This window comes from Balaenoptera acutorostrata, chromosome 5, assembly GCF_949987535.1.
Source record: "Balaenoptera acutorostrata chromosome 5, mBalAcu1.1, whole genome shotgun sequence".
In the NCBI taxonomy this organism is placed as follows: Eukaryota; Metazoa; Chordata; class Mammalia; order Artiodactyla; family Balaenopteridae; genus Balaenoptera; species Balaenoptera acutorostrata.
Window position 1 is genome coordinate 35,860,763 of NC_080068.1, and position 27,230 is coordinate 35,887,992.

Below are 27,230 nucleotides of genomic sequence, written 5' to 3' on the forward strand. Positions count from 1 at the left end.
GAGAGAAGTTCTATGTGGGTAAAATGCTATCAAACAGCACCACATGCTGCAGAGAAATCGTCCATGAAAGAAAGAGTCAATCGATGTGTCAGACTTCGCTGTCTTATTTTAAGAAATGGCCACAGCAGCCCCAGCCTTCAGTGACCACCACCCTGATCAGTCAGCAGCCACCAACATGGAGGCAAGACCCTCCGACAGCAACAAGATTACAACTTGCTGAAGGCTCAGATGATGGTTAGCACATTTTAGCAATACATATTTAAAAATTAAGGTATGTACATCGTTTTTCTGAATATATTTCTATCGCACACTTAATAGGCTACAGTATAGTGTAAGCATATATAGTGTAAACTTTTATGTGCACTGGGGAACCAGAAAACTTGTGTGACTCACTCTATTGTGAAATTCACTTTATTGCAGTGGTCTGGAACCTGATGCAAAAGGTATGCCTGTACATTGCATTCCTGTAACTTACTTTATAACTTGAAGTTCGTACTTCTTTTTATAAAAATTATTTTATTTATTTATTTATTTAATTTATTTTTGGCTGCCTCAGGACTTAGCTGTGGCACGCGGGATCTTCATTGAGGCACGCGGGATCTTTTGTTGCAGTGCGAGGCCTCTTCATTGTGGTGCGTGGGCTTCTCTCTAGTGGCGAGCAGGTTTTCCTCTTCCCTAGTTGTGGCGCGCAGGCTCCAGGGTGCGTGGCATCTGTAGTTGTGGTGTGCAGGCTTAGTTGCCTCGAGGCATGTGGGATCCTAGTTCCCCGACCAGGGATCAAACCCGCACCCCCTGCATTGTAAGATGGATTCTTTACCACTGGACCACCAGGGAAGTCCCAAAGTTTGTACTTCTTAATTCCTTTCACCTATTTCACCCATTCCTCCACTCCCTTCCCCTGTGGCAACCACTAGTTTGTTCTCTGTATCTATGACTGTTTCTGTTTTGTTATGTTTGTTCATTTGTTTGTTTGTTTTTACATTCCACATATAAGTAATATATGGTATTTGTCTTTGTCTGACCTTTAAACTTAGTATAACATCCTCTAGGTCCACCCATGTTGTCCAATCAAAATGCAAAATTCGATACTTTTAATGGTTGAGTAATATTCCATTGTGGGTTTATACCCCATCTTCTTTATCCATTCAGCTATTGATGGACACCTAGGCTGCTTCCATATCTTGGCTATTGTAAATAATGCTGCCATGAACATGGGGGAGCACACATGTTTTTAAATTAGTGTTTTTGTTTTCTTTGGTTAAATACCCAAAAGAGGAATTGCTGGATGGTAAGGTAATTGTATTTAAACATTTTTTTAAAGAACCTCCATACTGTTTTCCATAGTGGCTCCACCACTTTACAGTCCCACCCACAGAGCACAAGGGTTCCCTTTTCTTCACATTCTTGCCAACACTTATTATTTCTTGTCTTTTTGATAATAGCCATTTGACAGGTGTGAGATAATATCTCACTATGGTTTTGATTTGCATTTCCCTGATGATTGATGTTGAGCATCTTTTCATGTGCCTGTTGGCCATCTGTATGTCTTCTTTAGAAAAATGTCTATTCAGGTCCTCAGCCCACTTTTAAAATGGATTGTTGGTTTTTGATAGAGTTGTATGAGTTCTTTATATATTTGGAGATTAACCCCTTATTGAACATACCATTTGCAAATATCTTCTCCCATTCAGTAGGTTACCTTTTCATTTTTGTTGATAGTTTCCATTGCCATGCAAAAGCTTTTTAGTTTGATGTGGTCCCATTTGTTTATTTTTGCTTTTGTTGTCCTTGCCTGAGGAGACAGATCAAAAAAATATTGCAAAAACTGATGTCAAAGAGTATACTGCCTATGTTTTCTTCTAGGATTTTTATGGCTTCAAGTCTTACATTTAAACCTTCAATCCATTTTGAGTTTATTTTTGTATATAGTGTAAGAAAATGGTCTAATTTCATTCTTTTACATGTAGCTGTTCAGTTTTCCCAATGCCATTTACTGAAGAGAATGTCTTTTCTCCATTTTATATTCTTGCATCCTTTATTGTAGATGAATTGACCATATTAGCATGGGTTTATTTCTGGACTCTCTATTCTATTCCACTGATCTAAGTGTCTGTTTCTGTGCCAGTACCATACTGTTTTGATTACTATAGCTTTGTGGTATGGTTTGAAATCAGGGAGTGTGATACCCCCAGCTCTGTTCTTCTTTCTCAAGATTGTTTTGGCCATTTGGGGTCTTTTGTGATTCCATACAAATTCTAGGACTATTTGTGAAAAATGCCATTGGTATTTTAATAGGGATTGCATTGAATCTGTAGATTGCCTTGGGTAGTATGGATATTTTAACAATATTAATTCTTCCAATCCATAAGCCCAGTATATCTCTCTATTTGTGTCATCTTCAATTTTTCTTATCAGTGTCTTATAATTTTCTGAATACAGGTCTTTTGCCTCCTTAGGTAGGTTATTCCTAGGTATTTTATTCTTTTTGATGCTATGATAAGTGGGATTATTTCCTTAATTTCTATATCTGATAGTTCATTGTTAGTGTATAAAAATGCAACAGATTTCTTTGTATTAATTTTACATCCTGCAACTTTACCAAATTCATTAATGAGCTCTAGTAGTTTTCTGGTGACATCTTTAGGATTTTTTATGTATAGTATCATGTCATCTGCAAACAGTGACAGTTTTACCTCTTCCTTTCAAATTTAGATTCCTTTTATTTCTTTTAATCCTCTGATTGCTGTGGCTAGGACTTCCAAAACTATCAATATATTGAATAAAAGTGATGAGAGTGGGCATCCTTGTCTTGTTCCTGATCTTAGAGGAGAAGTGTCCAGCTTTTCACTGTTGAGTATGATGTTAGCTGTGGGTTTGTCATAAATGGACTTTATTATGTTGAGGTATGTTCCCTCTATACCCACTTTGTTGAGAGTTTTTATCATAAATGGATGTTGAATTTTGTCAAGTGCCTTTTCTGAACCCATTGAGATGATCATGTGATTTTTATCCTTTGTTTTGTTAATGTGGTGTATCATGTTGATTGATTTGTGGATGCTGAACTATCCTTGCATCCCTGGAATAAATCCCACTTGATCATGGTGTATGATCCTTTTAATGTATTGTTGAATTTGGTTTCCTAATATATTTTGAAGATATTTGCATCTATGATCATCAAGGATATCGGCCTGTAATTTTCTTTTTTGGTAGTGTTTTTGTCTGGTTTTGGTATCAGGGTATTACTAGCCTTGTAGATTGAGCTTGAGAGTGTTCCTTCCCCTTTAATTTTTTGGGATAGTTTGAGAAGGATTAGTATTAACTCTTCTTTAAATGTTTGGTAGAACTCCCTGTGAAGCATCTGGTCCTGGACTTTTGTTTGTTGGAAGTTTTTTGATTACTGATTCAATTTCATTGCTAGTAATTGGTCTTTTCAGATTTTCTATTTCATCCTGATTCAGTCTTGGCAGATTGTACTTTTCTAGCAATTTATCCATTTCTTCTAGGTTGTGTAATTTGTTGGCATATAATTGTTCATAATAGTCTCTTATGATTGTTTTTATGTTTGTGGTATTGGTTGTAATTTCTCCTATTTCACTTCTGATTTTATTTATTTGGACCCTCTCTTTTTTTCTTAATGAGACTGGCTAAAGGTTCATCAGTTTTGTTTATCTTTTCAAAGAAACAGCTCTTAGTTTCATTGATCTTTTTAATTTTTTTTAAGTCTCTATTTCATTTAATTCCACTTTGATCTTTATTATTTCCATTCTTGTACTAACTCTGGGCTTTGTATCTTCTTCTTTTTCTAGTTCTTTTTAGGTGTAAATTTAGGTTGTTTATTTGAGATTTTTCTTGTTTCTTGAGGTTGGCCTGTATTGCTATGAACTTCCCTCTTAAAACTGATTTGCTGCATCCCATAGATTTTGGATCTTTGTGTTTCCATTTTCATTTGTCTTGAGGTGTTTTTTGATTTTCTTTTTATTTCTTTGTTCACCCATTGGTCGTTTAGTAGCAAGTTGTTTAGTATCCATGTGTTTATATTTTTTCCAGTTTTCTTCCTGTAATTGATTTCTACTTTTATACTGTTGTAATCAGGAAAGACACTTGATATGATTTTGATCTTCTTAAATTTATTGACACGTTTGACACATGGCCTAGCATGTTATCTACCCTGGAGAATGTTCCATGTGCACTTGAAAAGAATGTGTATTCTGCAGTTTTTGGATGCAGTGTTCTATACATATCTATTAAGTTCATCTGATCTAATCATTTAAGACCAATGTTTCCTTACTGATTTTCTATCTGGCTGATCTATCCATTGATATAAGTGGAATAGTAAAGTCCCTTGCTCTTACTGTACTGCTGTCGGTTTCTCCCTTTATGTCTGCTAATATTTGTTATATTGTATTTAGGTCCTCCTAATGTTGGGTGCATAAATATTCACAGATGTTATATCCTTTTCTTGGACTGACCCCTTTATAATTTTGTAATGTCTTTCTTTGTCTTTTATTTTAGTCTTTGTTTTAAAGTCTATTTTGTCTGATATGAGTATTGCCTCCCTAGATTTCTTTTAGTTTCCATTTGCATGGAATATCTTTTTCCATCCTTTCACTTTCAGTCAGTGTGTGTTTTTAGATCTGATGTGAAGCCAGCATATAAATGGGTTTGGTTTTTTTTATCCATTCAGCCACCCTATTTCCTTTGATTGGAGCATTTAGTCCATTTACATTCAAAGTTCTTATGATAAGTATGTACTTATTGCCATTTTGTTAATTGTTTTTTGGTCATTTTTGTAGTTCTCTGTTCCTTTCTCCTTCTTTTAGTTTCTTCCCCTGTGGTTTGATGATTTTCTTTAGTGTTAGGTTAGAGTTCTTTTCACTTTATTTTTTGGTATTTCTATTGTGGGTTTTTGGTTTGTGATTCATGAGGTTCATATACATGTAACCACATATATATATATATATATATATATATATATATATATATATATATATATATATATATGTGTGTGTGTGTGTGTGTGTGTGTGTGTGTGTTTATTTTGAGCTGATGGTCACTTATTTGAATACATTCTAGAAGTACTACATTTTTACTCCCCTCCAGCCCATGTTTTATGGTTTTGGCATCAAATTTTATATCTTTTCACTTTGTGTATCCCTTAACTACTTATTGTAGTTATGGTTTATTTTACAAATTTTTCCTTTAACCTTCATACTACTGGTGGTTGATCCACTGCCTTCACTATCTATTTGCCTTTACCAGTGAATTTTTTTTCTTTCACATATTTTCATATGTCTAGTTATGGCTATTTGTTTTCCACTTAAAGGAAACCCATCAACATTTCTTGTAAGGCTGGTTTAGTGGTGATGAACTCTTAGTTTTTGCTTACCTGGGAACCTCTTTATTTCTCCTTCAATTCTGAATGATAACCTTTCTGGGAAGAGTATTCTTGGTTGTAAGTTTTTTTCCTTTTAGCACTTTAAATATATCCTGCCCCTCTCTTTTGGCTTGTAAAGTTTCTGCTGAAAAATTGGGGGTTTCCTTGTATGTCACTTATTTTTTCTTGCTGCCTTTAAAATATTCTCTTTATCTTTAACTTTTGCTATTTCAATTATGACATGTGTTGATGTGGATCACTTTGGGTTCATCATGTTTAGAACTCTGTGCTTCCTGGATCTGGATATCTGTTTCATTTTCCAGGTTAGGGAATTTTTCAGTCATTATTTCTTCAAAAAATGTTCTGTCCCTTTCTCCCTCTCTTCTCCTTCTTGGACCCCTGTAATGTGAATGTTAGTATACTTGATTTTGCCCCAGAGGTCCCTTAATGTATCCTCATTTTTTAAAATTCTTTTTTCTTTTTGTTGTTCTGATTGGGTGATTTCCACTATTCTGTCTTCCAGGTCACTGATCCGTTCTTCTGTATCATCTAATCTGCTGTTGATTCCCTCTAGTGTATTTTCCATTTCAGTTTTTGTATTCTTCAGCTCTGATTGGTTCTCTTCCTAACTATATGTTGAAGTTCTCACTGTGTTCCTCCAATCTTCTCCCAAGATCTGTGAGCATCTTTATGACCATTAACTGAACTCTTTATCAGGTAAATTATTTATATCTGTTTCATTAGTTTTTTTTTTTTTTCTGGAGTTTTATCTTGTTTTGTTCTTTCAAATTCCTTTGTCTCCTCATTTTGTTTGGCCTTTTGTGTTTGTTTCTATGAATTAGGTGTAATAGCTACCTCCCAGTCTTGAAGGAGGTGGCCTTGTGCAGCAGCACCCCTGTGTGGACTGTGTGTGCTGGGCAGCTTTGGCAGGCTGGCTAGGGCTGGAGTGGGCATGGGCTGGGTATTTCCTAGGGCATGCTGGGGCTGGGCTGCCTTGGCAGGATGGCTGGAGTGGGTGTGGGCTGGGGCCAGTGTTGTTTTAAAAGATACTGTGCTTCACTGAGTTCTGGTTAGAAGGGACCTTATGAAACATGATTTAAATGGGGGTTTGTGGGCTTGCCTGAGAAATGATTTGTCATTTACATTATTTCTATGATGAAATGCTTTCTCCACTTCAAGCAAGTGACATACAAGAGTTATCTAGACAGCACCTTCTCCTATAGGTGTAATCCTGCCTCATCAGAGGGGTCAACAATGTAGCGTTACTTGGAGCAGGAAACTCACATGGGCTGCACAAGGTGTCTAAAATCACTATGAGGCTGTGTCATCTCCAAAGGGAGCCAGAAAGGGCTTTTGGGGTCTTTCTGCCACAGTGACTCCTTGGGCCATCGGTCCTTATGACTTGCCAGTGCTGAGCACTGTGGAACATCGTTCAGTGCATCGAGATAAAGGCAGAAGTTAATGTTGCCTAAAAGGGTGATGATGGGAAAAGTGGGAAAAGTGGCAGCTCTGAGAGGATATCCCCTCCAACCCTCACAACATTGGCAGCACCAGAGTGGGCTTCCTTGAACTCCACATGTACTTTCTTCCCATCTCAAGGTTGTACCAGCATTAGAGGTGTGTCTGATAACTGTTTAAACTGCAGGGTTTGTCTGTGCAAAGCAGCTGATTGATGTAATTAAGCCACAGCATGCTTTGGGGCAGAGGCTTTGCATTCCAGTAGTCCGTGGTTTGATTCTGGGCTCCCTGGCTTACTACCTGTGGGACCTTGGCCACCCTATTTAGCATTTCTGAACTGTGATTGCCTCATTTATGAAGTGAGGAGGGTAGCACCAGATCCTAAAGCAGTCCCGAAGATTATGTGAGAAAATGTAGTAACTCAATATGTCATATTGTTGTTATGGTTGTGTTATGTTTTCCAAATGTACCCCTCCCTCCCCCCACCCAAATCTTCCTGCTTATTGGCGGTATGAGTTTGTAAAGCCCAGAACTTCCTTGCTACTCAGATTACACTGGACACAGATATGTTAGATTAGAAACTGTGTTGGTGTCAGAGCAGCCTCCACAAAGGGAAGCTTGGCCTTAAGTTGGAGTTGATGTGATCGAGCCCAGCTCTTTGTGGCTGGCCTGTGGCCTGTTTTTGAGCCTGAATATTGCTTGACAGACAACCCAACTATAGTAGAGAGGAAACCCACTTTCCTTTCTCTGCTCTCTTTTCCACAGAGGAGCCCTGGTATACTCTGGGAGAGGAACAGCCAGTTTTTAAATGGTGTTGGTACTGGAGACTCTTCTTGGGTTTGCCCTCTGCACCATGCCAATTTGCTCCGACCAGCTTTCCTCGTTTGTCATGAAATCCTCCACTTCCAAATGGAACATAGCTAATATGAGGCTTACCTATAATATGATGAATAAGCAATGATCCATAAAGATCCTTAGGGTGCACTACCTATCATGAACTGGAGCTTCTTTATCCAGGCTGCTTTTCTGGAAGAAATGGGGTCCTAATGAGCCTCTCCCATTGTTGTCTCTTAAGATGTCAGTGGAGCATCTTGGCTCTCAGACTGTGTCAGGGCTCGGAGCTGAGCAGCCCGAAGAAGCTGGAATGGCAGCACGGTGAGCGTGAGCAGCAGACAGCATGGGCCCTGGCCATCTGAGATATAGGAGCCGTGAAGTGCCGTGAGGCGGCATTTGGGTATTTTTGGTATTGGAGTTCCTCTTTATGTGCACAGAAATACAGCATTTAGCTCAGGTAATTCATTATACAATAGAAAAGTGAACCATTCTCAATGAAACAGAATATGGATTATGTTCAGGGGATGAAAACAAGTAAATTTCAATTCATCCAAAACTTAGATCCCCTTCACAAGTTTTAAACAACTTACATTTTGTAGGAAGGAGAAAGGGTACCATATGTCCATTTACTCATGGATAAACCAGGCCCTACAAAGGCTGTGTAAAACTCCAAACTGGCCAATTTAGAAGGTCTCTTAATACCACCCTAAAGCTCTTCCCCAAATGGGATTAAATTAAGATACTCATAAACCAGAATTCATTTATTTGAATTTCAATCTTTATCTTTACATTTATTTATCTGATTTCTCTCACTGAATATATTTTCCTTCTCCAAAGTAGAAGAAAAAATTGATATTTGTCTCTCCCACTTTTCTAGAGGATTAAAAAAGAATACCTGAATGGCTAAAAAATCATAAAAATATTTCATAGAAGCTTATGATTTATTCTCCTACACAGATCAAAATTTGACATTGCCTTATTATCATTGAACACTACACATTTTCTTTTCATCTCATCAGTTTTATCTGGATTGGATTCAGATCTTGTCTACAGAACACAGAGAGCAAGAACAAACTTGTGGACACGTTATGAGATTATAAGCCCTTTGGAAAGATTTGTGAATGCTCTGATGGAATTATGTACATTTCAAGAGGTTGGCAATGGTAATTAAAGTGAGCATTGGAATATTAAAGCCTCATTTGTTATGAGAGTAATAGCTTGTCCATTACTCATGATTTATCAGACATAAAATACATACATAGTTGTTAGAAGTACAAACTTCTAACTCTTGCTTTATGATAAAATGTATGTGACGTGACTTAGCATGGGATCCAATAAAATGCTGAGCTAAAAGTCAACATGCAAATAATGCTCTAAAAAATTTAAACAAGAGTTTCACTTCTCTTTCTCTAGGCCTTCACTAGCTGATGTCTAAAATAATAAATTTCACAGACATGTTGGAATCACCATTAAATAGGAATGTGAATGCCCAACAGTAGAGCGAATCTCCAGTTTTGCTACAAAGGGTCAAAGAGGTGTAATACCCTCCTCCCCATCAGGAAAATGGAAATTAAATATACTTTCTAATGGTTAAAATTAAGGGTGTGGTGGGGAAAGAATGAGTGGAATACCTACTGTGGTGTTCTCCCTGAGAGGGGTTTTCAGGTAGCGCTGAAGAGGATGCAGCTGGTAATAACTGAGAACATTCCCCACATAGACAGAAATCGCCACCAGTAAAGTTTTATCATGAAATACTAAGGGACAACCCACATCTGCAACAGGGTCACCAGCTGTCAGAGAGATAAACAGAAAGACTCCTTCAGTGACTGAGGGCCAGATGGCACGTCTACTATTACACGATTCAGAAGCTACTCTGGGGTGAGGGGAAGCCACCTTCACCATCCTGTCTGGAACATGCGCCTGGCTCACCACCAACCTGCAAGCTGCTCTGTACATGAACAGCTATGGAGGGCACAGTTATTTGAACATTCGGATGGGAAATAATCCAAAATATCCATCTTCTGTCACCTCCTTCTCCAGATATTTCAGATGAAAGGAACTTTAGGGTGCAACAGCTATGTGATTTTGGACAAATGAGCTGCACTTTAGTTGTAAAATCGGGGGCCACAATGTCTGCTTCCCGTGTTGACTGAGGTGGGGAAGAAACGAGATCACAGCTGGGAAAGTGCTCTGGAAGCCGTACTGGGCTACAGGGAGCCCAGCGGCTGTTACTATGACAGCACATACGCAAATGCACTGCGATGGCAAAAGGAGGGAGTGGTGTCGATGCAGCAGCGAGTGGTGTCGATGCAGCAGCGTCTGGGGCTCTCCTGCCTGCTGTCCCACTGCGCTCTGCAGGGCTACTCTCGCATCCCTACTGTGGGGTTACCTTGTCCCTGATGATCGGATCTGCAACCCACCATATTTCTTCTTGTCTTTTCTCTTCAATTATTGGTCCCCTGTCCAGGCAGCCCCAGATGTGGATTAGACTCTTTCGTGTCCCTCTGTGTGTAACCCCTTTGTGGCCTATACCACTGACCTGAGTCCAAGTAGCCTTCAGAGGGTCCTTTAAGTTGGCTGGCCTCAATCCCACTTGGCAGGAAGCAGGATAGACTGTGCTGATGGGCTGTGGGTCAATGACTTGTTATGGTTACCATAGTGACACTCTTATTCTATAGATCAGGCCTAATGCCAGCTACTCACCTCCTTATAAAAAGCACAATAGCAATAACCTTTGATCTTTTATGTTTTATCACATTCAGACTAACCACCTATATATGCTCAGCACCAATATACGAGGAGGCTGGCAAAGAGGTTTTGTCTCAGGTGTAGACTTTAATAGGTAGTGGCACCTGGCAATACTCTGTTGAGGAAGATTCTGAGCTCGGGTCTTAGTTTAGCAGTAAAGAGTATCATGATCAGTTAATTATGTCTGACAGTGATGTGGAAAAATTTGCCAGAGCACACATGCCACATGTTTGTCATCTGAGTATTAAAAAGACTGATGTCATTTGTTTGTTTACTTTCTTCATCTTTGTGATAAAAAGAGGTGGCTTAGAAAAAAAGTTTGTGAGTATATTTTTGGGTCCTTTAATAGGAACTTGGTTATAATAGTCTCAAGGTCAATAACCAAAATTATTTGATAGAACTTCAAGATTTAAACCAAAAAGGTCCAAGGCCACAGCCATTCTTCTTTCCATGTCAAATAAGAAGAAATCTTCCAGGCTTTTTATTCTTTTTATTTCTTCATCGCATAAATGGCCTGGATCTGAAGTCTTCTTAGAGTGGCTCTAAATCTTCTTTCAGAGAACACTACAATTGTTATTATATATATGCATTTGAACAAAAATACACACAGACCAAATCTGAAGTAACTATTTGGAGAGTTCAGGAAAAAATATCTTATAACTTACTTTTTTTGTTTTTAAATTCCAGGCAATACTTTCAGGGAAGAGTAAATACTCTTTACTTCTGCCCAAATTAGTCAGATCATTGCTTTAATTTTCCACTCTACTTTGTGGGTACAGTCAAAGCTAATGAATGAGTTTGCACCTTTCTTTCTGAAATTGAGATAAAGATGTATATATCTAAACAGGAAAAACAGGCTTTACTTAAGGAAGTAGAATAGTTTTCATGAGGGCCACAAACCACATGCTAGGTAACCAGGACTCAAGATATGTTTCCTTCAGCACTCAGCGTCAGCAACTTGGACTCTACTAGTGATAATGAAAGTGTGCAGCCCCTCAAAAAATCTCCTATGTATCTAGATCATTCATTTCCCATAGCTGATCATGGAGCTTGTTAGCTATAATGAATGATAGATTTTGGCATTTTTCTTAGTTTATTACTTCTGATATTAAAAGAGGAAATGGACATAAACTTCATCTTTCAAAATCCGATCATCTCTCATTTGCATTTTTCATCTTTTTGTTTTAAGAATTTGATTCACTTTTATATCTACCCCATAAAATGCTGAATTTTTTTAAAATAAAAAGTTAAGATTCAGTTCAATTTAATTTAGTGAAACTACCATGCTCCTATGTTTTATACTTTAGATTATAAGCCAAAATTTACAAGACTAATCCATTTCCTCTAATCAGTGGAGCTACAATCTTTTACAGTTTGAAGTGATGACTGGACTATATTCTTATAAAACTAGTTCTTTCCCTGTAGGTCTATAAGTACAACCTATTTCTAGAAGATGCCAAATTTCTCTTACTTGATGCCTGGATTTAATTAACAGTAAATAACAACGTTCAAATGTATACACGTGCTACTTAAAAAAAAATAGGCCTTGGAGATCAGAAATAAAAAGAAAGCAAAAAATCATTATAATGTATTGTGTATGCAAATATTTAATTTCTTAACTATCTTTAAAGTGGACACCCAGTGCCATGTTTTCTCAACATGCAAGGGGAAAGGTCAGAAGTTTGCATGATGAATTCAATAATTGTATGAGAACTCATTTTAAAATGAGGGCCACATTTCAGAGCAATTTAAAAGATTCTTTATCAATTTCCAGAGCAGTTAGAATTTCTCATTTTTAATAGTAACTGCCACATATGAAATGTAGGAATGTTGTGCCTCATAAATAAATGCATGAAATATGTGAAATTGAGGCACATGCATGCAAAGGAGGAAGCCTGGCAGCTGGGACACATTAATAATGCCAGAGGGGTCACCATTTGGGCATGTGCGGATAAAACACATCTGCATTCCTGGCAAAGGGCAGCCTGTGCATCTGGATCACATCACCCCATCCTCCCCACCCACACATCATGGCAGAAGGAATTTCCTGATGAATAAGATGCTGCCGAAAGGTACCATGTTTGTTCTTGCAGCCATGCACATAATGAATCTGAAAAGAGCTGCTAATCAAGTCAAAACAAAAGAATCTTTTCATTTGTCTAATTGTACAGAATGATGAATGAGTCACACAGTATGAAAGAAAGAAAGAAAGAATGAAAGAAAGAAAGAATGAAAGAAAGAAAGAAAAAGAGAAAGAAAGAAAAAGAGAAAGAAAGTTGTGTTATGCTCATTCCCTTTACACTACAAATCCCAAACTATCTGCAACCATTTGTGGTGTGTCTGTGTGTATTTGTATGGGTGGGGCTGGAGGAAGAGCAGAGCAATGCTCAGAGGTAAGCAGAAAATTATAATTTCCTGGTTCCAGGAAATACTGCTGCTATCAGTTCAAAGTCAATGAAGGAGAGTGTGGACAAATCGAACAAGTAAAGTACGGAATCCTGGCATATGAAGGGCTCTTAGAAATTCACTTGCTCCATATTTCTATCTTCAAATCAATTGACTGTTGATTTTGCTACTTAAATTCTTAAAAGAGATTCTGCAGAGGCATATATGTATGCATGTAAGTATGTATGCAACTATGTATATATTTGCGTATTAAAAAGATTCGAATAGATAACACTTTATTGGTACAATAATATGTTCTAGTGTTTCACAGCTATTAATAGGCAGGAAGTTTGATTTAAATAGAGCAAATTTTCAATCTGTGGCAAATTATTTGCCTGTGTATTGAGGCAAGTTAACAGTGTATCTGAAGCTGAAATTTTGTGTATTTAGTCATCAAGCCTTCTATTGATTTGAAGAGCAGTAGAAAGATTCTTTTTTGGTGCACTCTCCTCCATTTCCTGCAGATACGAAAACCAGGATACATAAAAGAAGGTGGTGAGGGTGTTGTTGAATGAAATTTTATTTTTAATTAAATGCTGTTAAAAGCATTTGGGAATAATTTAACTTTGAGGCTTTGCCTATGTCTATACTGTATCAACACTAACAGCTGGAGAGAGGAAAATTCAAATATCCAGATGTTCAGTCTATGTTGTGCTAAAAATGTGATCGTGTATTTGCAAACATTCAGGTATTTAGTAGTATCTCAAACAAAATATTAAAAATTTTCTACTTTCTACCTACACTTTTTGGTATCACCTAGGAGCAGTTAATGTTATATTTTTCAACTTTATTTTCTCAATAACCTGTTTCCTTTGCTTTAGGTATTTACAATAAGCTGCTCTGATGTACACAGCTCCTATAGACCATACAACAGAATCAGTCTAGACAAATTAAATGAGCACTTCAGAAGACAGACAAATTTGTTAAAAGCTGTATCTGAAAAAATTCTGAGCTTTTGGATTGGTCTCTTGCCTCTGAAGTATCTGGTCCAAATTATGCATGAAATAATGTGAAAGTAATAATACTTTATGCATAATAAATAGTACCTTCAGGGCATAAATATTATGTATAAATAATAATAATACCTTCAATGTACAAAGCTGTTCACACACATTATTGTGTGTGTGCTTTCTACTTTTTTTTCTAAATTCCTCCCTTTTTTATCTGTAAACTCCCACTCCCACCATTTATCATTGATTGACTGAATTGTTCCATCCCAGTACACAAATATAGGAGTATCAGAATTGTTAACCTGTACCCCACGGGAAACAACCTTACCCACTAGTGATCACATGCAGCTCCTATCGCCTTCATCTTACAGACTCCTCTCATTTCCAAAGGTACTCAGAGCAGCACCTTTCCCCCTAATTCCCTTCAATGAGGTTGTTTCACACACTTGTAATGCACTTAGATTTTCTCTTCACGGTCTGCATTTCTCCCTGGGATTCCTTAACCTTCCAAAATGATTTTTTAAAATTTGCATACCTTAAGGTCTGCTTTTTGTGCTGTATAGTTCAATGGGATTTGACAAATGCATAATATCTTGTAAGCAAAATTACAGTATCACACAGATCAGTTTTACTGCCTTAAATTCCCATTTCACTTGCTTATCCTTATCCTTTTCCTTCCCTGAGCCACTGGCAACCACTGATCATTTTATTGTCTTTGTTTTTGCATTTTCCAGAATGTCATATAATTGGAATCATACAGTATATAGCCTTTTCATATTGGCTTGTTCCTCCATGTCTTTTTGTGGCTTGGTAGCCCATATCTTTTTACTGCTGACTAATGTTTCATTGTATGGAGGTACCACAGTTTGCTTATTTATTCATATTTTAAAGGACATCTTGGTTGCTTCCAGTTTGGGGTGATTATGAATAAAGGTGCTATAAATATTTTCATGCAGGTTTTTGTGTGAATGTAGGTTTCCATTCAATTGGGTAAATACCTAGTAGTGATCGCTGAATCATAAGACTACGTTTAGCTTTGTGGGAGACTGCCCAGCTGCCTTCCAAAATGGCTTTACCATTTTGCATTCCCACACAGCAAGAGTTCCTGCTGCTCCACATCCTCATCAGCATTTGGTATTGTTAGATTTTTTATTTTAACCATTCTAATAAGCATGTATTGGTAACTCATTATTGTTTTAACTTGCAATTCCCTAATGACAAATGATGATGAGCTTCTTTTCATATGCTTATTTGCCATCTGTATATCTTCCTTGATGAGCTGTCTTCTTAGATATTTTGACTTTAACTGAGTTGATTTCTTATGATTGAGTTTTAAGTATATTTTGGATAGCAGTCCGTTATTAAGTATGTATTTTATAGTTACTTTCTCCCAGTTTGTAGCTTGTCTTTTCATTCCCTTAACAGTGTCTTTCACAGAGCACTTTTTACTTCAAATAAAATCCAACTTACCAATATTTTCTTTCCTGGATCATGCTTTAGGTGTTGTATCTAAAAACTCATCACCAAATGCAAATTCATCTAGATATTTTTCCTATGTTATCTTCTAGAAGTTTTATAGTTTTGCATTTTACATTTAGGTCCATGATCCATTTTGAGTTCATTTTTGTGAAATATGTAAGTTCTATGTCTAGATTGTCTAGATTATTATTAATTTTTTTGCATATCGATGGCCAATTGTTTCAGTACCATTTGTTGAAAGATATCCTTGCTCCATTGAATTGCCTTTTTGCTCCTTTGTCATGGATCAGTTGACTATATTTGTGGGGTCTATTTATGGGCTCTCTATTCAGTTCCATTGATCTATGTGTCTATTCTTTCACCAATACCACACTGTAGTCATTACTACAGCTTTATAGTAAATCTTGAAGTTGGGGAGCATCACTCCTCCAACATTGTTCTTCATTGTTGTGCTGTCTATTCTAGGTCATTTGCCTTTTCTTATAAATTGTAGAATCAGTTTGTCAATGTTCACAAAATAGGTTGCTGGGATTTTGATTGGGATTGTAGAACCTATAGACCAAGTTGGAAAGAATCAACATCTTGACAATATTGAACTTTCCAATCCATGAACCTTGATTATCTTTCCATTTATTTGAGATCTTCTCAGTTTTTGCATATAGCTCTTGTACATATTTTGCTAGATTTGTACCTAAGTATTTCCTTCCTAAGTATTGCAAATGGTATTGTGTTTTAATTTCAAATTCCAATTATTCATTGCTAGTATATAAGAAAGTAATTGACTTTTGTATATTGACCTTGTATCCTGCAACCTTGCTATAATCACTTATTATTTCCAGGAGTTTTTTGTTGATTTTCTTGGAGTTTTCCATAGAGACAAACATGTCATCTGCAAACAAAGATGGTTTTATTTCTTCCTTCCCAATCTGTATACCTTTTATTTCCTTTTTCTGTCTTATTGTACTAGCTAGGACTTCCAGTACAATGACGAATTGAGGTGATAAGAGGAGACATTCTTGTCTTCTTCCTTATCTTAAGGGGAAAGCATCCAGTTTCGCTCCATTAAGTATAATGTTAGGGTAGGTTTTTTGTAGATATTCTTATCAAGTTGAAGAGTTCCCCTCTATTTCTAGTTTGCTGAGAGTTTTTATATGAGTGGGTGTTGGACCTTGTCAGATGCTTTTTCTACATCCATTAATATAATCATGCAAGTTTTCTTCTTTACCCTCTTGATGTGGTTGATTGCATAAACTGATTTTTAATTGTTGAACCAATCTTACCTACCTGGAACAAATTCCACTTGGTCATGGTGTATAATTCTTTTAATGCATTGTTTAATTCAATTTGCTTCTATTTTGTTTAGGATTTTTACAATTATTTTCATGAGAGATACTGGTCTAGAGTTTCTCTTTCTTGTAATGTCTTCATCTGGTTGAGGTATTAGGATAATGCTGGCCTCAAAGAATGTGTTCTGATATATTTCATCTGCTTCGACTTTCTAGAGAGATTGTAGAGAATAGGTATCATTTCTTCCTTAAATGTTTGGTAGAATTCACCAGTGAAACCATCTGGACCTGGTGCTTTATGTTTTGGAAGGTTATTAATTATTGATTCAATTTTTAAAGATAGATATAAGGCTTATTCAGACTATTTCTCCTTAGGTGAGTTCCGGTATAGTTTGAGTCTTTCAAGGAATTAGTCTATTTCATCTAAACTTGTAGGCATACAGTTGTTCATAATATTCATTTATTTGCTTTTTATGTACATGAGATCAGTAATAATGACCCTTTATTCTTTTCTTATATTAGTAATTTGTGTTCTCTCTCTTATTTTTCTTCGTTAGCTGGCTAGAGGTTTATTAAATTTATTGATCTTCTCAAAGAACTAGCTTTTGAACTAGTTTTGAACTCTTCTCCTCTTAGCATGACTTGTAATTTTTGGTTGAGAAGTTCTTATTGAGGTTCTTATTTGGGTAGTAAGAACCTTTAGTGTGAGATTTTGTGTTAATTTGGCTAGGAGTTGGGCTGTGTTTGATGTTTGCTATGTGTTAGAGGCTTCAATTTCCATTAGTATATGTGTTTGTGTCTCCCTTTTTGTCACTGGTTCCCCTAGAAACTCATTCTTGTGTAGCTTGCAGCTCTTTCAGCTGTAATCCACTGTTATACTGGATGCCTGATGATGTGGGGGCCAGGTGATGGGCAGTGGAAGTGTTCTATTATTCTGTGATTAAGCCTTGGTCTTTTAGTAGTCCCCATACTACGACCTTCACAGTGTTTCTGAACTTTTTGTTTTCCCCTGAGGTGAGACATGAAGGCTAGAGGGTCCTGGAGTTGGGTAATTTCCCTTTCTCCACATTGGCTAAGGCTCTGATAAAATCTTTTCCCTTGCGGTGCAGGTCTTTGTCATGGTGAACACTCTGGGTCTAGTTCAAAATAATTAACTTTTCCCCTAACCCTGTCAGAAGCACAAAAGTTTTTCTTGGCTTTTTACCATGAGAAGACTTGGTGGGATCCTTGGAGGTAAAACCTACAAAAATATGGGCGGTCCTTACTCCCAGGAGTTTCTCACTCTCACATTGGCCTAAACTCTACTCCCAGCAATTCTTCCAAGTTACCCATTAAGTGTTTCCTCCAGTTTATGGCTCTTGCAGCTTCTGCTTCCAATAAGCAGATCTTAGTTTTGAGTTCCTGTATTCATCTGTCTTTCCGGTTTTGGGGATGATGGCTTTCCCTGTGACCTCAATTCTCTGATAGGTCCAGGAAAAGTCACTGACATTCAGTTGGTTCAGCTTTTTTTGTTGTTGTTGTTATATGGGAGTGATGATTTTCAAGCTTCTTACATATTAGAGCTGAAACTAGAAGGCCTTCCTATTTTTAAAAATTCCATCATTTTAAAGATCAGGAAACTGAGGCTCACTGTGGTAAGATGAGTAGCTAGAGTCATCTAACTCCTAAGCCAGTGCTCTTCTCTTCACAGCCTGCCCCTGGTTCTTGGTAATACATCTCATCAAACCAGCCCGAGGAATACTCCCAGACAAAGCAGATGGTAGAGTAGGAGGGTGTGCTAAGGCAGGGTAAACAGGTGTGATGTTTGAAAAAACAGTACATCAAAATATCCTAACAGAGAATGTAAATTAATGGGGGGTGTATTCATTTTAGCTTTACAAAAGCATTCAGAAAAGGATTCTTTTATTAGTAAACTGCTTTTACAGTGTATGATTAAATTTGCACAAATGTTATATACAAGTCATATCCCTTGAATGTATTCAGAGTCAACTAATGGTACTGAACACTCACTGTGTATCTAGAAATTCTCACAGGGAAATATTCTGAATCACAAGTCTGGGAGATGGGCTCTTATCTGCAGTGTTGTTTGCATTTTGCAGATAAGGAAACCATGATTCAGAGATATTGAAGGAGTTGATCCTTGATATGAGAGCAAATAACTAGTGAAGTTGGATTCTTGTCTCCTCTCTGCAACTAATTAATGATATGACCTTGACCAAGTTATTTAATCTCTCTGAACTATATTTCACAAAGGGAAGAAAAGAATTATTGTCTCCCAGGGTAACTTAGATAACGTACAAAAAGCACTTATTACAACTATAATAAAATGTAATAGTTATATATAAATTTATATATAGTATTTCATATATAAGTATATTATTATAGTGATATAATAATTATTATTATTATGGAGTAACTATTATTATAGTAATTATAATTAAGTTATATATAATAATATACTACTAATATACCGGTGGGAGTTACAATATCAATTCGTGGAAATAAACTTCACTATATGGCCCCTTATAGAAAAGAGCCAGGGAGAGGACCTTCAAGATGGCAAAGGAGTAAGACGTGGAGATCATCTTCCTCCCCAGAAATACATCAAAAATACATCTACATGTGGAACAGCTCCTACAGAACACCTACTGAATGCTGGCAGAAGACCTCAGATTTCCCAAAAAGCAAGAAACTCCCCATGTACCTGGTCGTGTGGCTGACAGGGTCTTGGTGCTCCAGCCGGGTGTCAGGTCTGAGCCTCTGAGGTGGGATGGCCAAGTCCAGGACATTGGACCACCAGAGACCTCCTGGCCCCACGTAATACCAGTTGGTGACAACCCTCCCCAGATATCTCCGTCTCAAAGTTAAGACCCAGCTCCACTCAATGCCCAGCAAGCTCCAGTGCTGGACACCTCATGCCAAACAACTAGCAAGACAGGAACACAACCACACCCATTAGCAGAGAGGCTACCTAAAATCATAATAAGTTCACAGACACCCCAAAACACACCACCAGACGTGGTCCTGCCCACCAGAAAGACAAGATCCAGCCTCATCCACCAGAACACAGGCACTAGTCCCCTCCACCAGGAAGCCTACACAACCCACTGAACCAACCTTAGCCACTGGGCGCAGACACCAAAAACAATGGGAACTATGAACCTGCAGCCTGTGAAAAGGAGACCCCAAACACAGTAAGTTAAGCAAAATGAGAAGACAGAGAAATACGCAGCAAACGAAGGAGCAAAGTAAAAACCCACCAGACCAAACAAATGAAGAGGAAATAGGCAGTCTACGTGAAAAAGAATTCAGAGTAATGATAGTAAAGATATCCAAAATCTTGGAAATAGAATGGAGAAAATACAAGAAATGTTTAACAAGGACCTAGAAGAACTAAAGAACAAACAAACAATGATGAACTACACAATAAATGAAATTACAAATTCTCTAGAAGGAATCAATAGCAGAATAACTGAGGCAGAAGAACGGATAAGTGACCTGGAAGATAAAATCGTGGAAATAACTACTGCAGAACAGAATAAAGGAAAAAGAATGAAAAGAATTGAGGACAGTTTGAGATGCCTCTGGGACAACATTAAATGCACCAACATTTGAATTATCGGGGTCCCTAAAGAAGAAGAGAAAAAGAAAGGAACTGGGAAAATATTTGAAGAGATTACAGTTGAAAACTTCCCTGACATGGGAAAAGAAATAGTCAAGTCCAGGAAGCACAGAGAGTCCCATACAGGATAAATCCAAGGAGAGACATGCCAAGACACATATTAATCAAACTATCAAAAATTAAATACAAAGAAAAAATATTAAAAGCAGTAAGGGAAAAGCAACAAATAACATACAAGGGAATCCCCATAACGTTAACAGCTGATCTTTCAGCAGAAACTGCAAGCCAGAAGGGAGTGGCAGGACATATTTAAAGTGATGAAAGGGAAGAACCTACAACCAAGATTACTCTACCCAGCAAGGATCTTATTCAGATTTGACAGAGAAATTAAAACCTTTACAGACAAGCAAAAGCTAAGAGCATTCATCATCACCAAAACGGCTTTACAACAAACGCTAAAGGAACTTCTCTAGGCAGGAAACACAAGAGAGGGAAAAGACCTACAATAACAAACCCCAAACAATTAAGAAAATGGTAATAGGAACATAAATATCATAATTACCTTAAATGTAAATGGATTAAATGCTCCAACCAATAGACACAGATTGGCTGAATGGATACAAAAACAGGACCTGTATATATGCTGTCCATAAGATACCCACTTCAGACCTAAGGACACATACAGACTGAAAGTGAGGGGATGGAAAATGTTATTCCATGCAAAAGGAAAGCAAAAGAAAGCTGGAGTAGCAATCCTCATATCAGACAAAATAGACTTTAAAATAAAGATATTACAAGAGACAAAGAAGGATACTACATAATGATCAAGGGATCAATCCAAGAAGAAGATATAACAATGGTAAATATTTATGCACCCAACATAGGAGCACCTCAATACATAAGGTAAATACTAACAGCCATTAAAGGGGAAATCGATAGTAACACAATCATAGTAGGGGACTTGAACACCCCACTTTCACCAATGGACCGATCATCCACAATGAAAATACATAAGGAAACACAAGCTTTAAATGATACATTAAATAAGATGGACTTAATTGATATTTATAGGACATTCCATCCAAAAACAACAGAATACACTTTCTTCTCAAGTGCTCATGGAACATTCTCCATGATAGATCATTTCTTAGGTCACAAATCAAGCCTTGGTAAATTTAAGAAAATTGAAATCGTATCAAGTATCTTTTCTGACCACAGCACTGTGAGACTAGATATCAATTACAGGAAAAAAACTGTAAAAAATACAAACACATGGAGGCTGAACAATACACTACTAAATAACCAAGAGATCACTGAAGAAATGAAAGGGAAATAAAAATATATCTAGAAACAAATGACAATAAAAACATGACGACTCAAAACCTATGGGATGCAGCAAAAGCAGTTCTAAGAAGGAAGTTTATAGCAATACAATCCTACCTCAAGAAACAAGAAAAATATCAAATAAACAACCTAACCTTACACCTAAAGCAATCAGAGAAAGAAGAACAAAAAAACACCAAAATTAGCAGAAGGAAAGAAATCATAAAAATCAGATCAGAAATAAAGGAAAAAGAAATGAAACAATAGCAAAGATCAATAAAACTAAAAGCTGGTTCTTTGAGAAGATAAACAAAATTGATAAACCATTAGCCAGACTCATCAAGAAAAAAAGGGAAAGGACTCAAATCAACAGAATTAGAAATGAAAAAGGAGGAGTAACAACTGACACTGCAGAAATACAGAGGATCATGAGAGATTACTAAAAGCAACTATATGCCAATAAAATGGACAACCTGGAAGAAATGGACAAATTCTCAGAAAAGCACAACCTTCTGAGACTGAACCAGGAAGAAATAGAAACTATAAACAGACCAATCACAAGCACTGAAGTTGAAACTGTGATTAAAAATCTTCCAACAAACTAAAGTCCAGGACCAGATGGCTTCACAGGTGAATTCTATCAAACATTTAGAGAAGAGCTAACACCTGTCCTTCTCAAACTCTTCCAAAATATAGCAGAGGGAGGAATACTCCCCAACTCATTCTACGAGGCCACCATCACACTGATACCAAAGCCAGACAAGGATGTCACAAAAAAAGAAAACTGCAGGCTAATATCACTGATGAACATAGGTACAAAAATCCTCAACAAAATACTAGCAAACAGAATCCAACAGCACATTAAAAGGATCATACACCATGATCAAGTGGGGTTTATCCCAGGAATGCAAGGATTCTTCAGTATAGGCAAATCAATCAATGTGATACACCAAATTAACAAACTGAAGGATAAAAACCATATGATCATCTCAATAGATGCAGAAAAAGCTTTTGACAAAATTCAACACCAATATATGATAAAAAAAAAGCCTCCAGAAAGTAGGCATAGAGGGAACCTACCTCAACATAATAAAGGCCATATATGAGAAACTCACAACCAACATCGTTCTCAATGGTGAAAAACTGAAACCATTTCCACTAAGATCAGGAATAAGACAATGTTGCCCACACTCACTATTATTCAACATCTTTTGGAAGTTTTAGCCAGAGCACTGAGAGAAGAAAAAGAAATAAAAGGAATCCAAATCGGAAAAGAGGTAAAACTGTCACTGTTTGCCAATGACGTAATACTACACATAGAGAATCCTAAAGATGCTACCAGAAAACTACTAGCGCTAAACAATGAATTTGGTAAAGTAGCAGTTTACAAAATTAATGCACAGAAATCTCTTGCATTCCTATATACTAATGATAAGAAATCTGAAAGAGAATTTACGGAAACACTCCCATTTACCACTGCAACAAAAAGAATAAAATACCTAGGAATAAACCTACCTAAGGAGACAAAAGACCTGTATGCAGAAAACTATAAGACACTGATGAAAGAAATTAAAGATGGTACAAACAGATGGAGAGATATTCCATTTTCTTGGATTGGAAGAATCAACATTGTGAAAATGACTATACTACCCAAAGCAATCTACAGATTCAATGAAATCCCTTTCAAACTACTAATGGCATTTTTCACAGAACTAGAACAAAAAATATGACAATTTGTATGGAAACACAAAAGACACTGAATAGCCAAAGCAATCTTGAGAAAGAAAAATGGAGCTGGAGGAATCAGGCTCCCTGACTTCAGGCTATACTACAAAGCTACAGTAGTCAAGACAGTATGGTACTGGCACAAAAACAGAAATATAGATCAATGGAACAGGATAGAAAGCCCAGAGATAAACCCACGCACATATGGTCAACTTATCTTTGATAAAGGAGGCAAGAATATACAATGGAGAAAAGACAGCCTCTTCAATAAGTGGTGCTGGGAAAACTGGACAGCTACATGTGAAAGAATGAAATTAGAACACTCCGTAACACCACTCAGAAAAATAAACTCAAAATGGATTAATGACCTAAATGTAATGCCAGACACTATAAAACTAGCAGAGGAAAACATAGGCAGAACACTCTATAATATAAATCACAGCAAGATCCTTTTTGACCCACCTCCTAGAGAAATGGTAATAAAAACAAAAATAAACAAATGGGACCTAATGTAACTTAAAAGCTTTTGCACAGCAAAGGAAACCATAAACAAGACGAAAAGACAACCCTCAGAATGGGAGAAAATATTTGCAAATGAAGCAACTGACAAAGGATTATCTCCAAAATATACAAGCAGCTCATGTAGCTCAATATCAAAAAATCGAACAACCCAATCCAAAAATGGGCAGAAGAACTAAATAGACATTTCTCCAAAGAAGATATTCAGATTGCCAACAAACACATGAAACGATGCTCAACATCACTAGTCATTAGAGAAAAGCAAATCAAAACTTCAATGAGGTATCACCTCACAACTGCCAGAATGGCCATCATCAAAAAAACTACAAACAATAAATGCTGGAGAGAGTGTGGAGAAAAGGGAGCCCTCTTGCACTGTTGGTGGGAATGTAAATTGATACAGCCACTATGGAGAACAGTATGGAGGTTCCTTAGAAAACTGAAAATAGAACTACCATACGACCCAGCAATCCCACTACTGGGCATATACCCTGAGAAAACTATAATTCAAAAAGAGTCATGTACCATAATGTTCATTGCAGCACTATTTACAATAGCCAGGACATGGAAGCAACATAAAGAAGATGTGGCACATATATAAAATGGAATATTACTCAGCCATAAAAAGAAACAAAACTGAGTTATTTGTAGTGAGGTGGATGGACCTACAGTCTGTCATACAGAGTGAAGTAAGTCAGAAAGAGAAAAACAAATATTGTATGCTAACACATATATATGGAATCTAAAAAAAAAAAAGGTTCTGAAGAACCTAGGGGCAGGACAGGAATAAAGATATAGACATAGAGAATGGACTTGAGGACACAGGGAGGGGGTAAGCTGGGATGGAGTGAGAGAGTGGCATGGACCTATATACACTACCAAATGTAAAATACGTAGCTAGTGGGAAGCAGCCACATAGCATAGGAAGATCAGCTCAGTGCTTTGTGACCACCTAGAGGGGTGGGATAGGGAGGGTGGAAGAGAGACACAAGAGGGAGGGGATATGGGGATATATGTATACATATAACTGATTCACTTTGTTATACAGCAGAAACTAACACAACATTGTAAAGCGTTTATATCCAATAAAGATGTTTAAAAAAAAGATGTAAAAATTAAAAAAAATAAAAATAAAAAAAAAGAAAATAGCCAGGAACCTCATGAACATGTTCAAAGCTCTAGCTCTGGTAGGTCCTACATAATCTTAAATGACAAGAGAAACAAGTTAAAAGTTAGGTTATTTTTGGATGATAAGGCTATTTAGGTCAGCTTTTGTGGAAACATGTTCAGCAAATTCCACCCCAAAGATATTAAACTGAGCAGTGTATTAGGTTCAGGTTTTTGGATACAGTTCATGCAGAGCACAATAAAAAAGCTGGAAACCAGTGCTGGAATCAGCTACTGGTGCTCTGGGAACCATTTCCAGGCCCAATGTTTGCAGTTGTCACCAAGAGTTACTGAAATGGCTGAGTTCTGATGTTGGCTCTTGTAGTGAACATCCAAGTAGGGATGCACAGCATGGGGCAACGTCAAGGCCGCAGCATGGGGAAAGCGCAGCCTCACGTGCTGGATCTCACCTTGAGCCAAAGATTGTCATCAGAGACATGCAGGGGAAGGGGGCTACTCCACCTTTTCCTTTGGGGCAATACAGTAATAGATGGACAGATGGGCAAAGAAGTAGAAAATACTCCACTGTATTTTCAGCTGTATCTATGAGCCAACCCAGAACTGTTCCAATGGCACCACAGTTCCAATGAGACCCAAATCTGTCCTTGACCCCTGAGGGCATCTTTAGACTCCTGGCTTTGTCAAAGTGCCAGACTGCGTCATCTTAAGAGATGCCATGATCACAGTCACCTGGTTACCTCCAAGGTATCCTTAGGACCACAGAGGCCCTCTGGGTAGCCATAAAATAGCACAGCTGTGTGACAGAAGGACACAGAAACAGGAACTGCAGGGAGAAGTGGGGTGACTAAGGGAGTCTAGTTTGGGGGGGGGAGTGGAGCATAGTCAAAAGCAACGTCCCCGGAGAGGCATTCTAGGCAGTACAACTTGTGTAGTGAGCAACAGGAAACAACTTGGGCAGACCACTCCAGCTAACCAACAGTTGTAGCCTGAGCCACCAAGGGTCAGAACCTCCAATGGCAACAAGCCCTTCAAGGGGCCTCTGACTCATGGGCAGGTGTATCTGTGGTATAGCCAGTGTGTGAACTCCACATTGACGGAGGCAGTGAAGAAAATTTGTCCAAGTGGAATATAGAGGGTGTTCATTTTAATTGACAAGGCAATGGTGATATGGCAGCACATGGATGCATTTGCTTCAAAGAGTTGCCACATGAGCAACTTCGTCAAATACAAGACAAGGACAGATTCTTTTTGGCGTAAGTACCTCAAAAATCATCAAATAAAAATAGCAGAGGAGTGGTGGGACACAGTGCAAGTCAGTTGGCTCATGTGGTGTTTCCTTTCAAGGGGGATTTCTTTCTATGTAAAATCCACACCTGTGTCATCATGGAAACGGAACTTAAAAAAAAAATCTAATCCAGAGGTAATTAACAGTTATAAAGGAAGGATGGAACAGGGCTATGAACCTTTTCATTAAGAATCCAGGTTTCTTCTTAAGGACTCTAGAAATTCTATGTTAGGTATTTCCATTTTGAAGATAAGGAAACCGTATATTTAAGGGGCTTTTCTTTGATATAAGGTAACTAATGAGGTTTGATTCTCATCTCCTTCATTGAAGAAAATTTGTCCAAGTGGAATATAGAGGATGTTCATTTTAATTGACAAGGCAGTGGTGACATGGCAGCACATGGATGCATTTGCTTAAAAAACAAACAAACTCCCTCCCCCCAAGATTCCCCTTTCTAAATAAATGTTCAAAATTACCTAAATTTACATATTATAGGGAACTCAAAAGAATTCCTTTAGATCCCATGCTATGTAGGAAGTAATATTTATGGTGGGTAAAAAGAAAATAAAATACTGGTCTAAGCCAGCCCTTCATATGTCACAGGCAAGTCTTCTTATACAACGACCAGTCCAAGACCCGAACCATGGAGAGCGTTAATTGAGGACCTTTCTCCTCTGCAACGTTTCTCCATTCAGGCCATACTCAGGTCTAAACCATTGGTTCTCAGCATGCAGTCCCAGGACCAATAACATCAGTACCACCTGGGAACTTGTTCGATGTGCAAATTATTTGGCCCTTATTGAATCAAAAACTCTGGGGGTAGGACCTGGGAATCTGATTTAAGGAGCCTGCCAGGTGATTCTGATGCACCCTGAGATGTGAGCACCACTGCTCTGCACATTGCAGTGGCCTGGTCTCAGGTCCAACAAGCCCAGGGTATGACTCTGAGGCCATGAGATGGGAAGGCTCCAGTGGGCGTGCTTGGGTGGGATTGGTCTGTGACAACAAGATCCCGCTCTGTGTGGCCAAGGTCAGCACAGTGTCTGCCTTATCA

At 37.7% G+C, this 27,230-nt stretch overlaps 1 protein-coding gene across 1 annotated transcript in view; it reads right to left on the bottom strand.

Annotated features, from left to right (window-relative positions):
• Window positions 1-27,230, bottom strand: part of RNF175 (ring finger protein 175) — a 64,387-nt gene that overhangs the window by 22,487 nt on the left and 14,670 nt on the right. Inside the window, 1 exon segment of the mRNA XM_057546300.1 lies at window positions 9,302-9,456. Within this exon segment, the coding sequence (XP_057402283.1) occupies window positions 9,302-9,456 (155 nt within the window).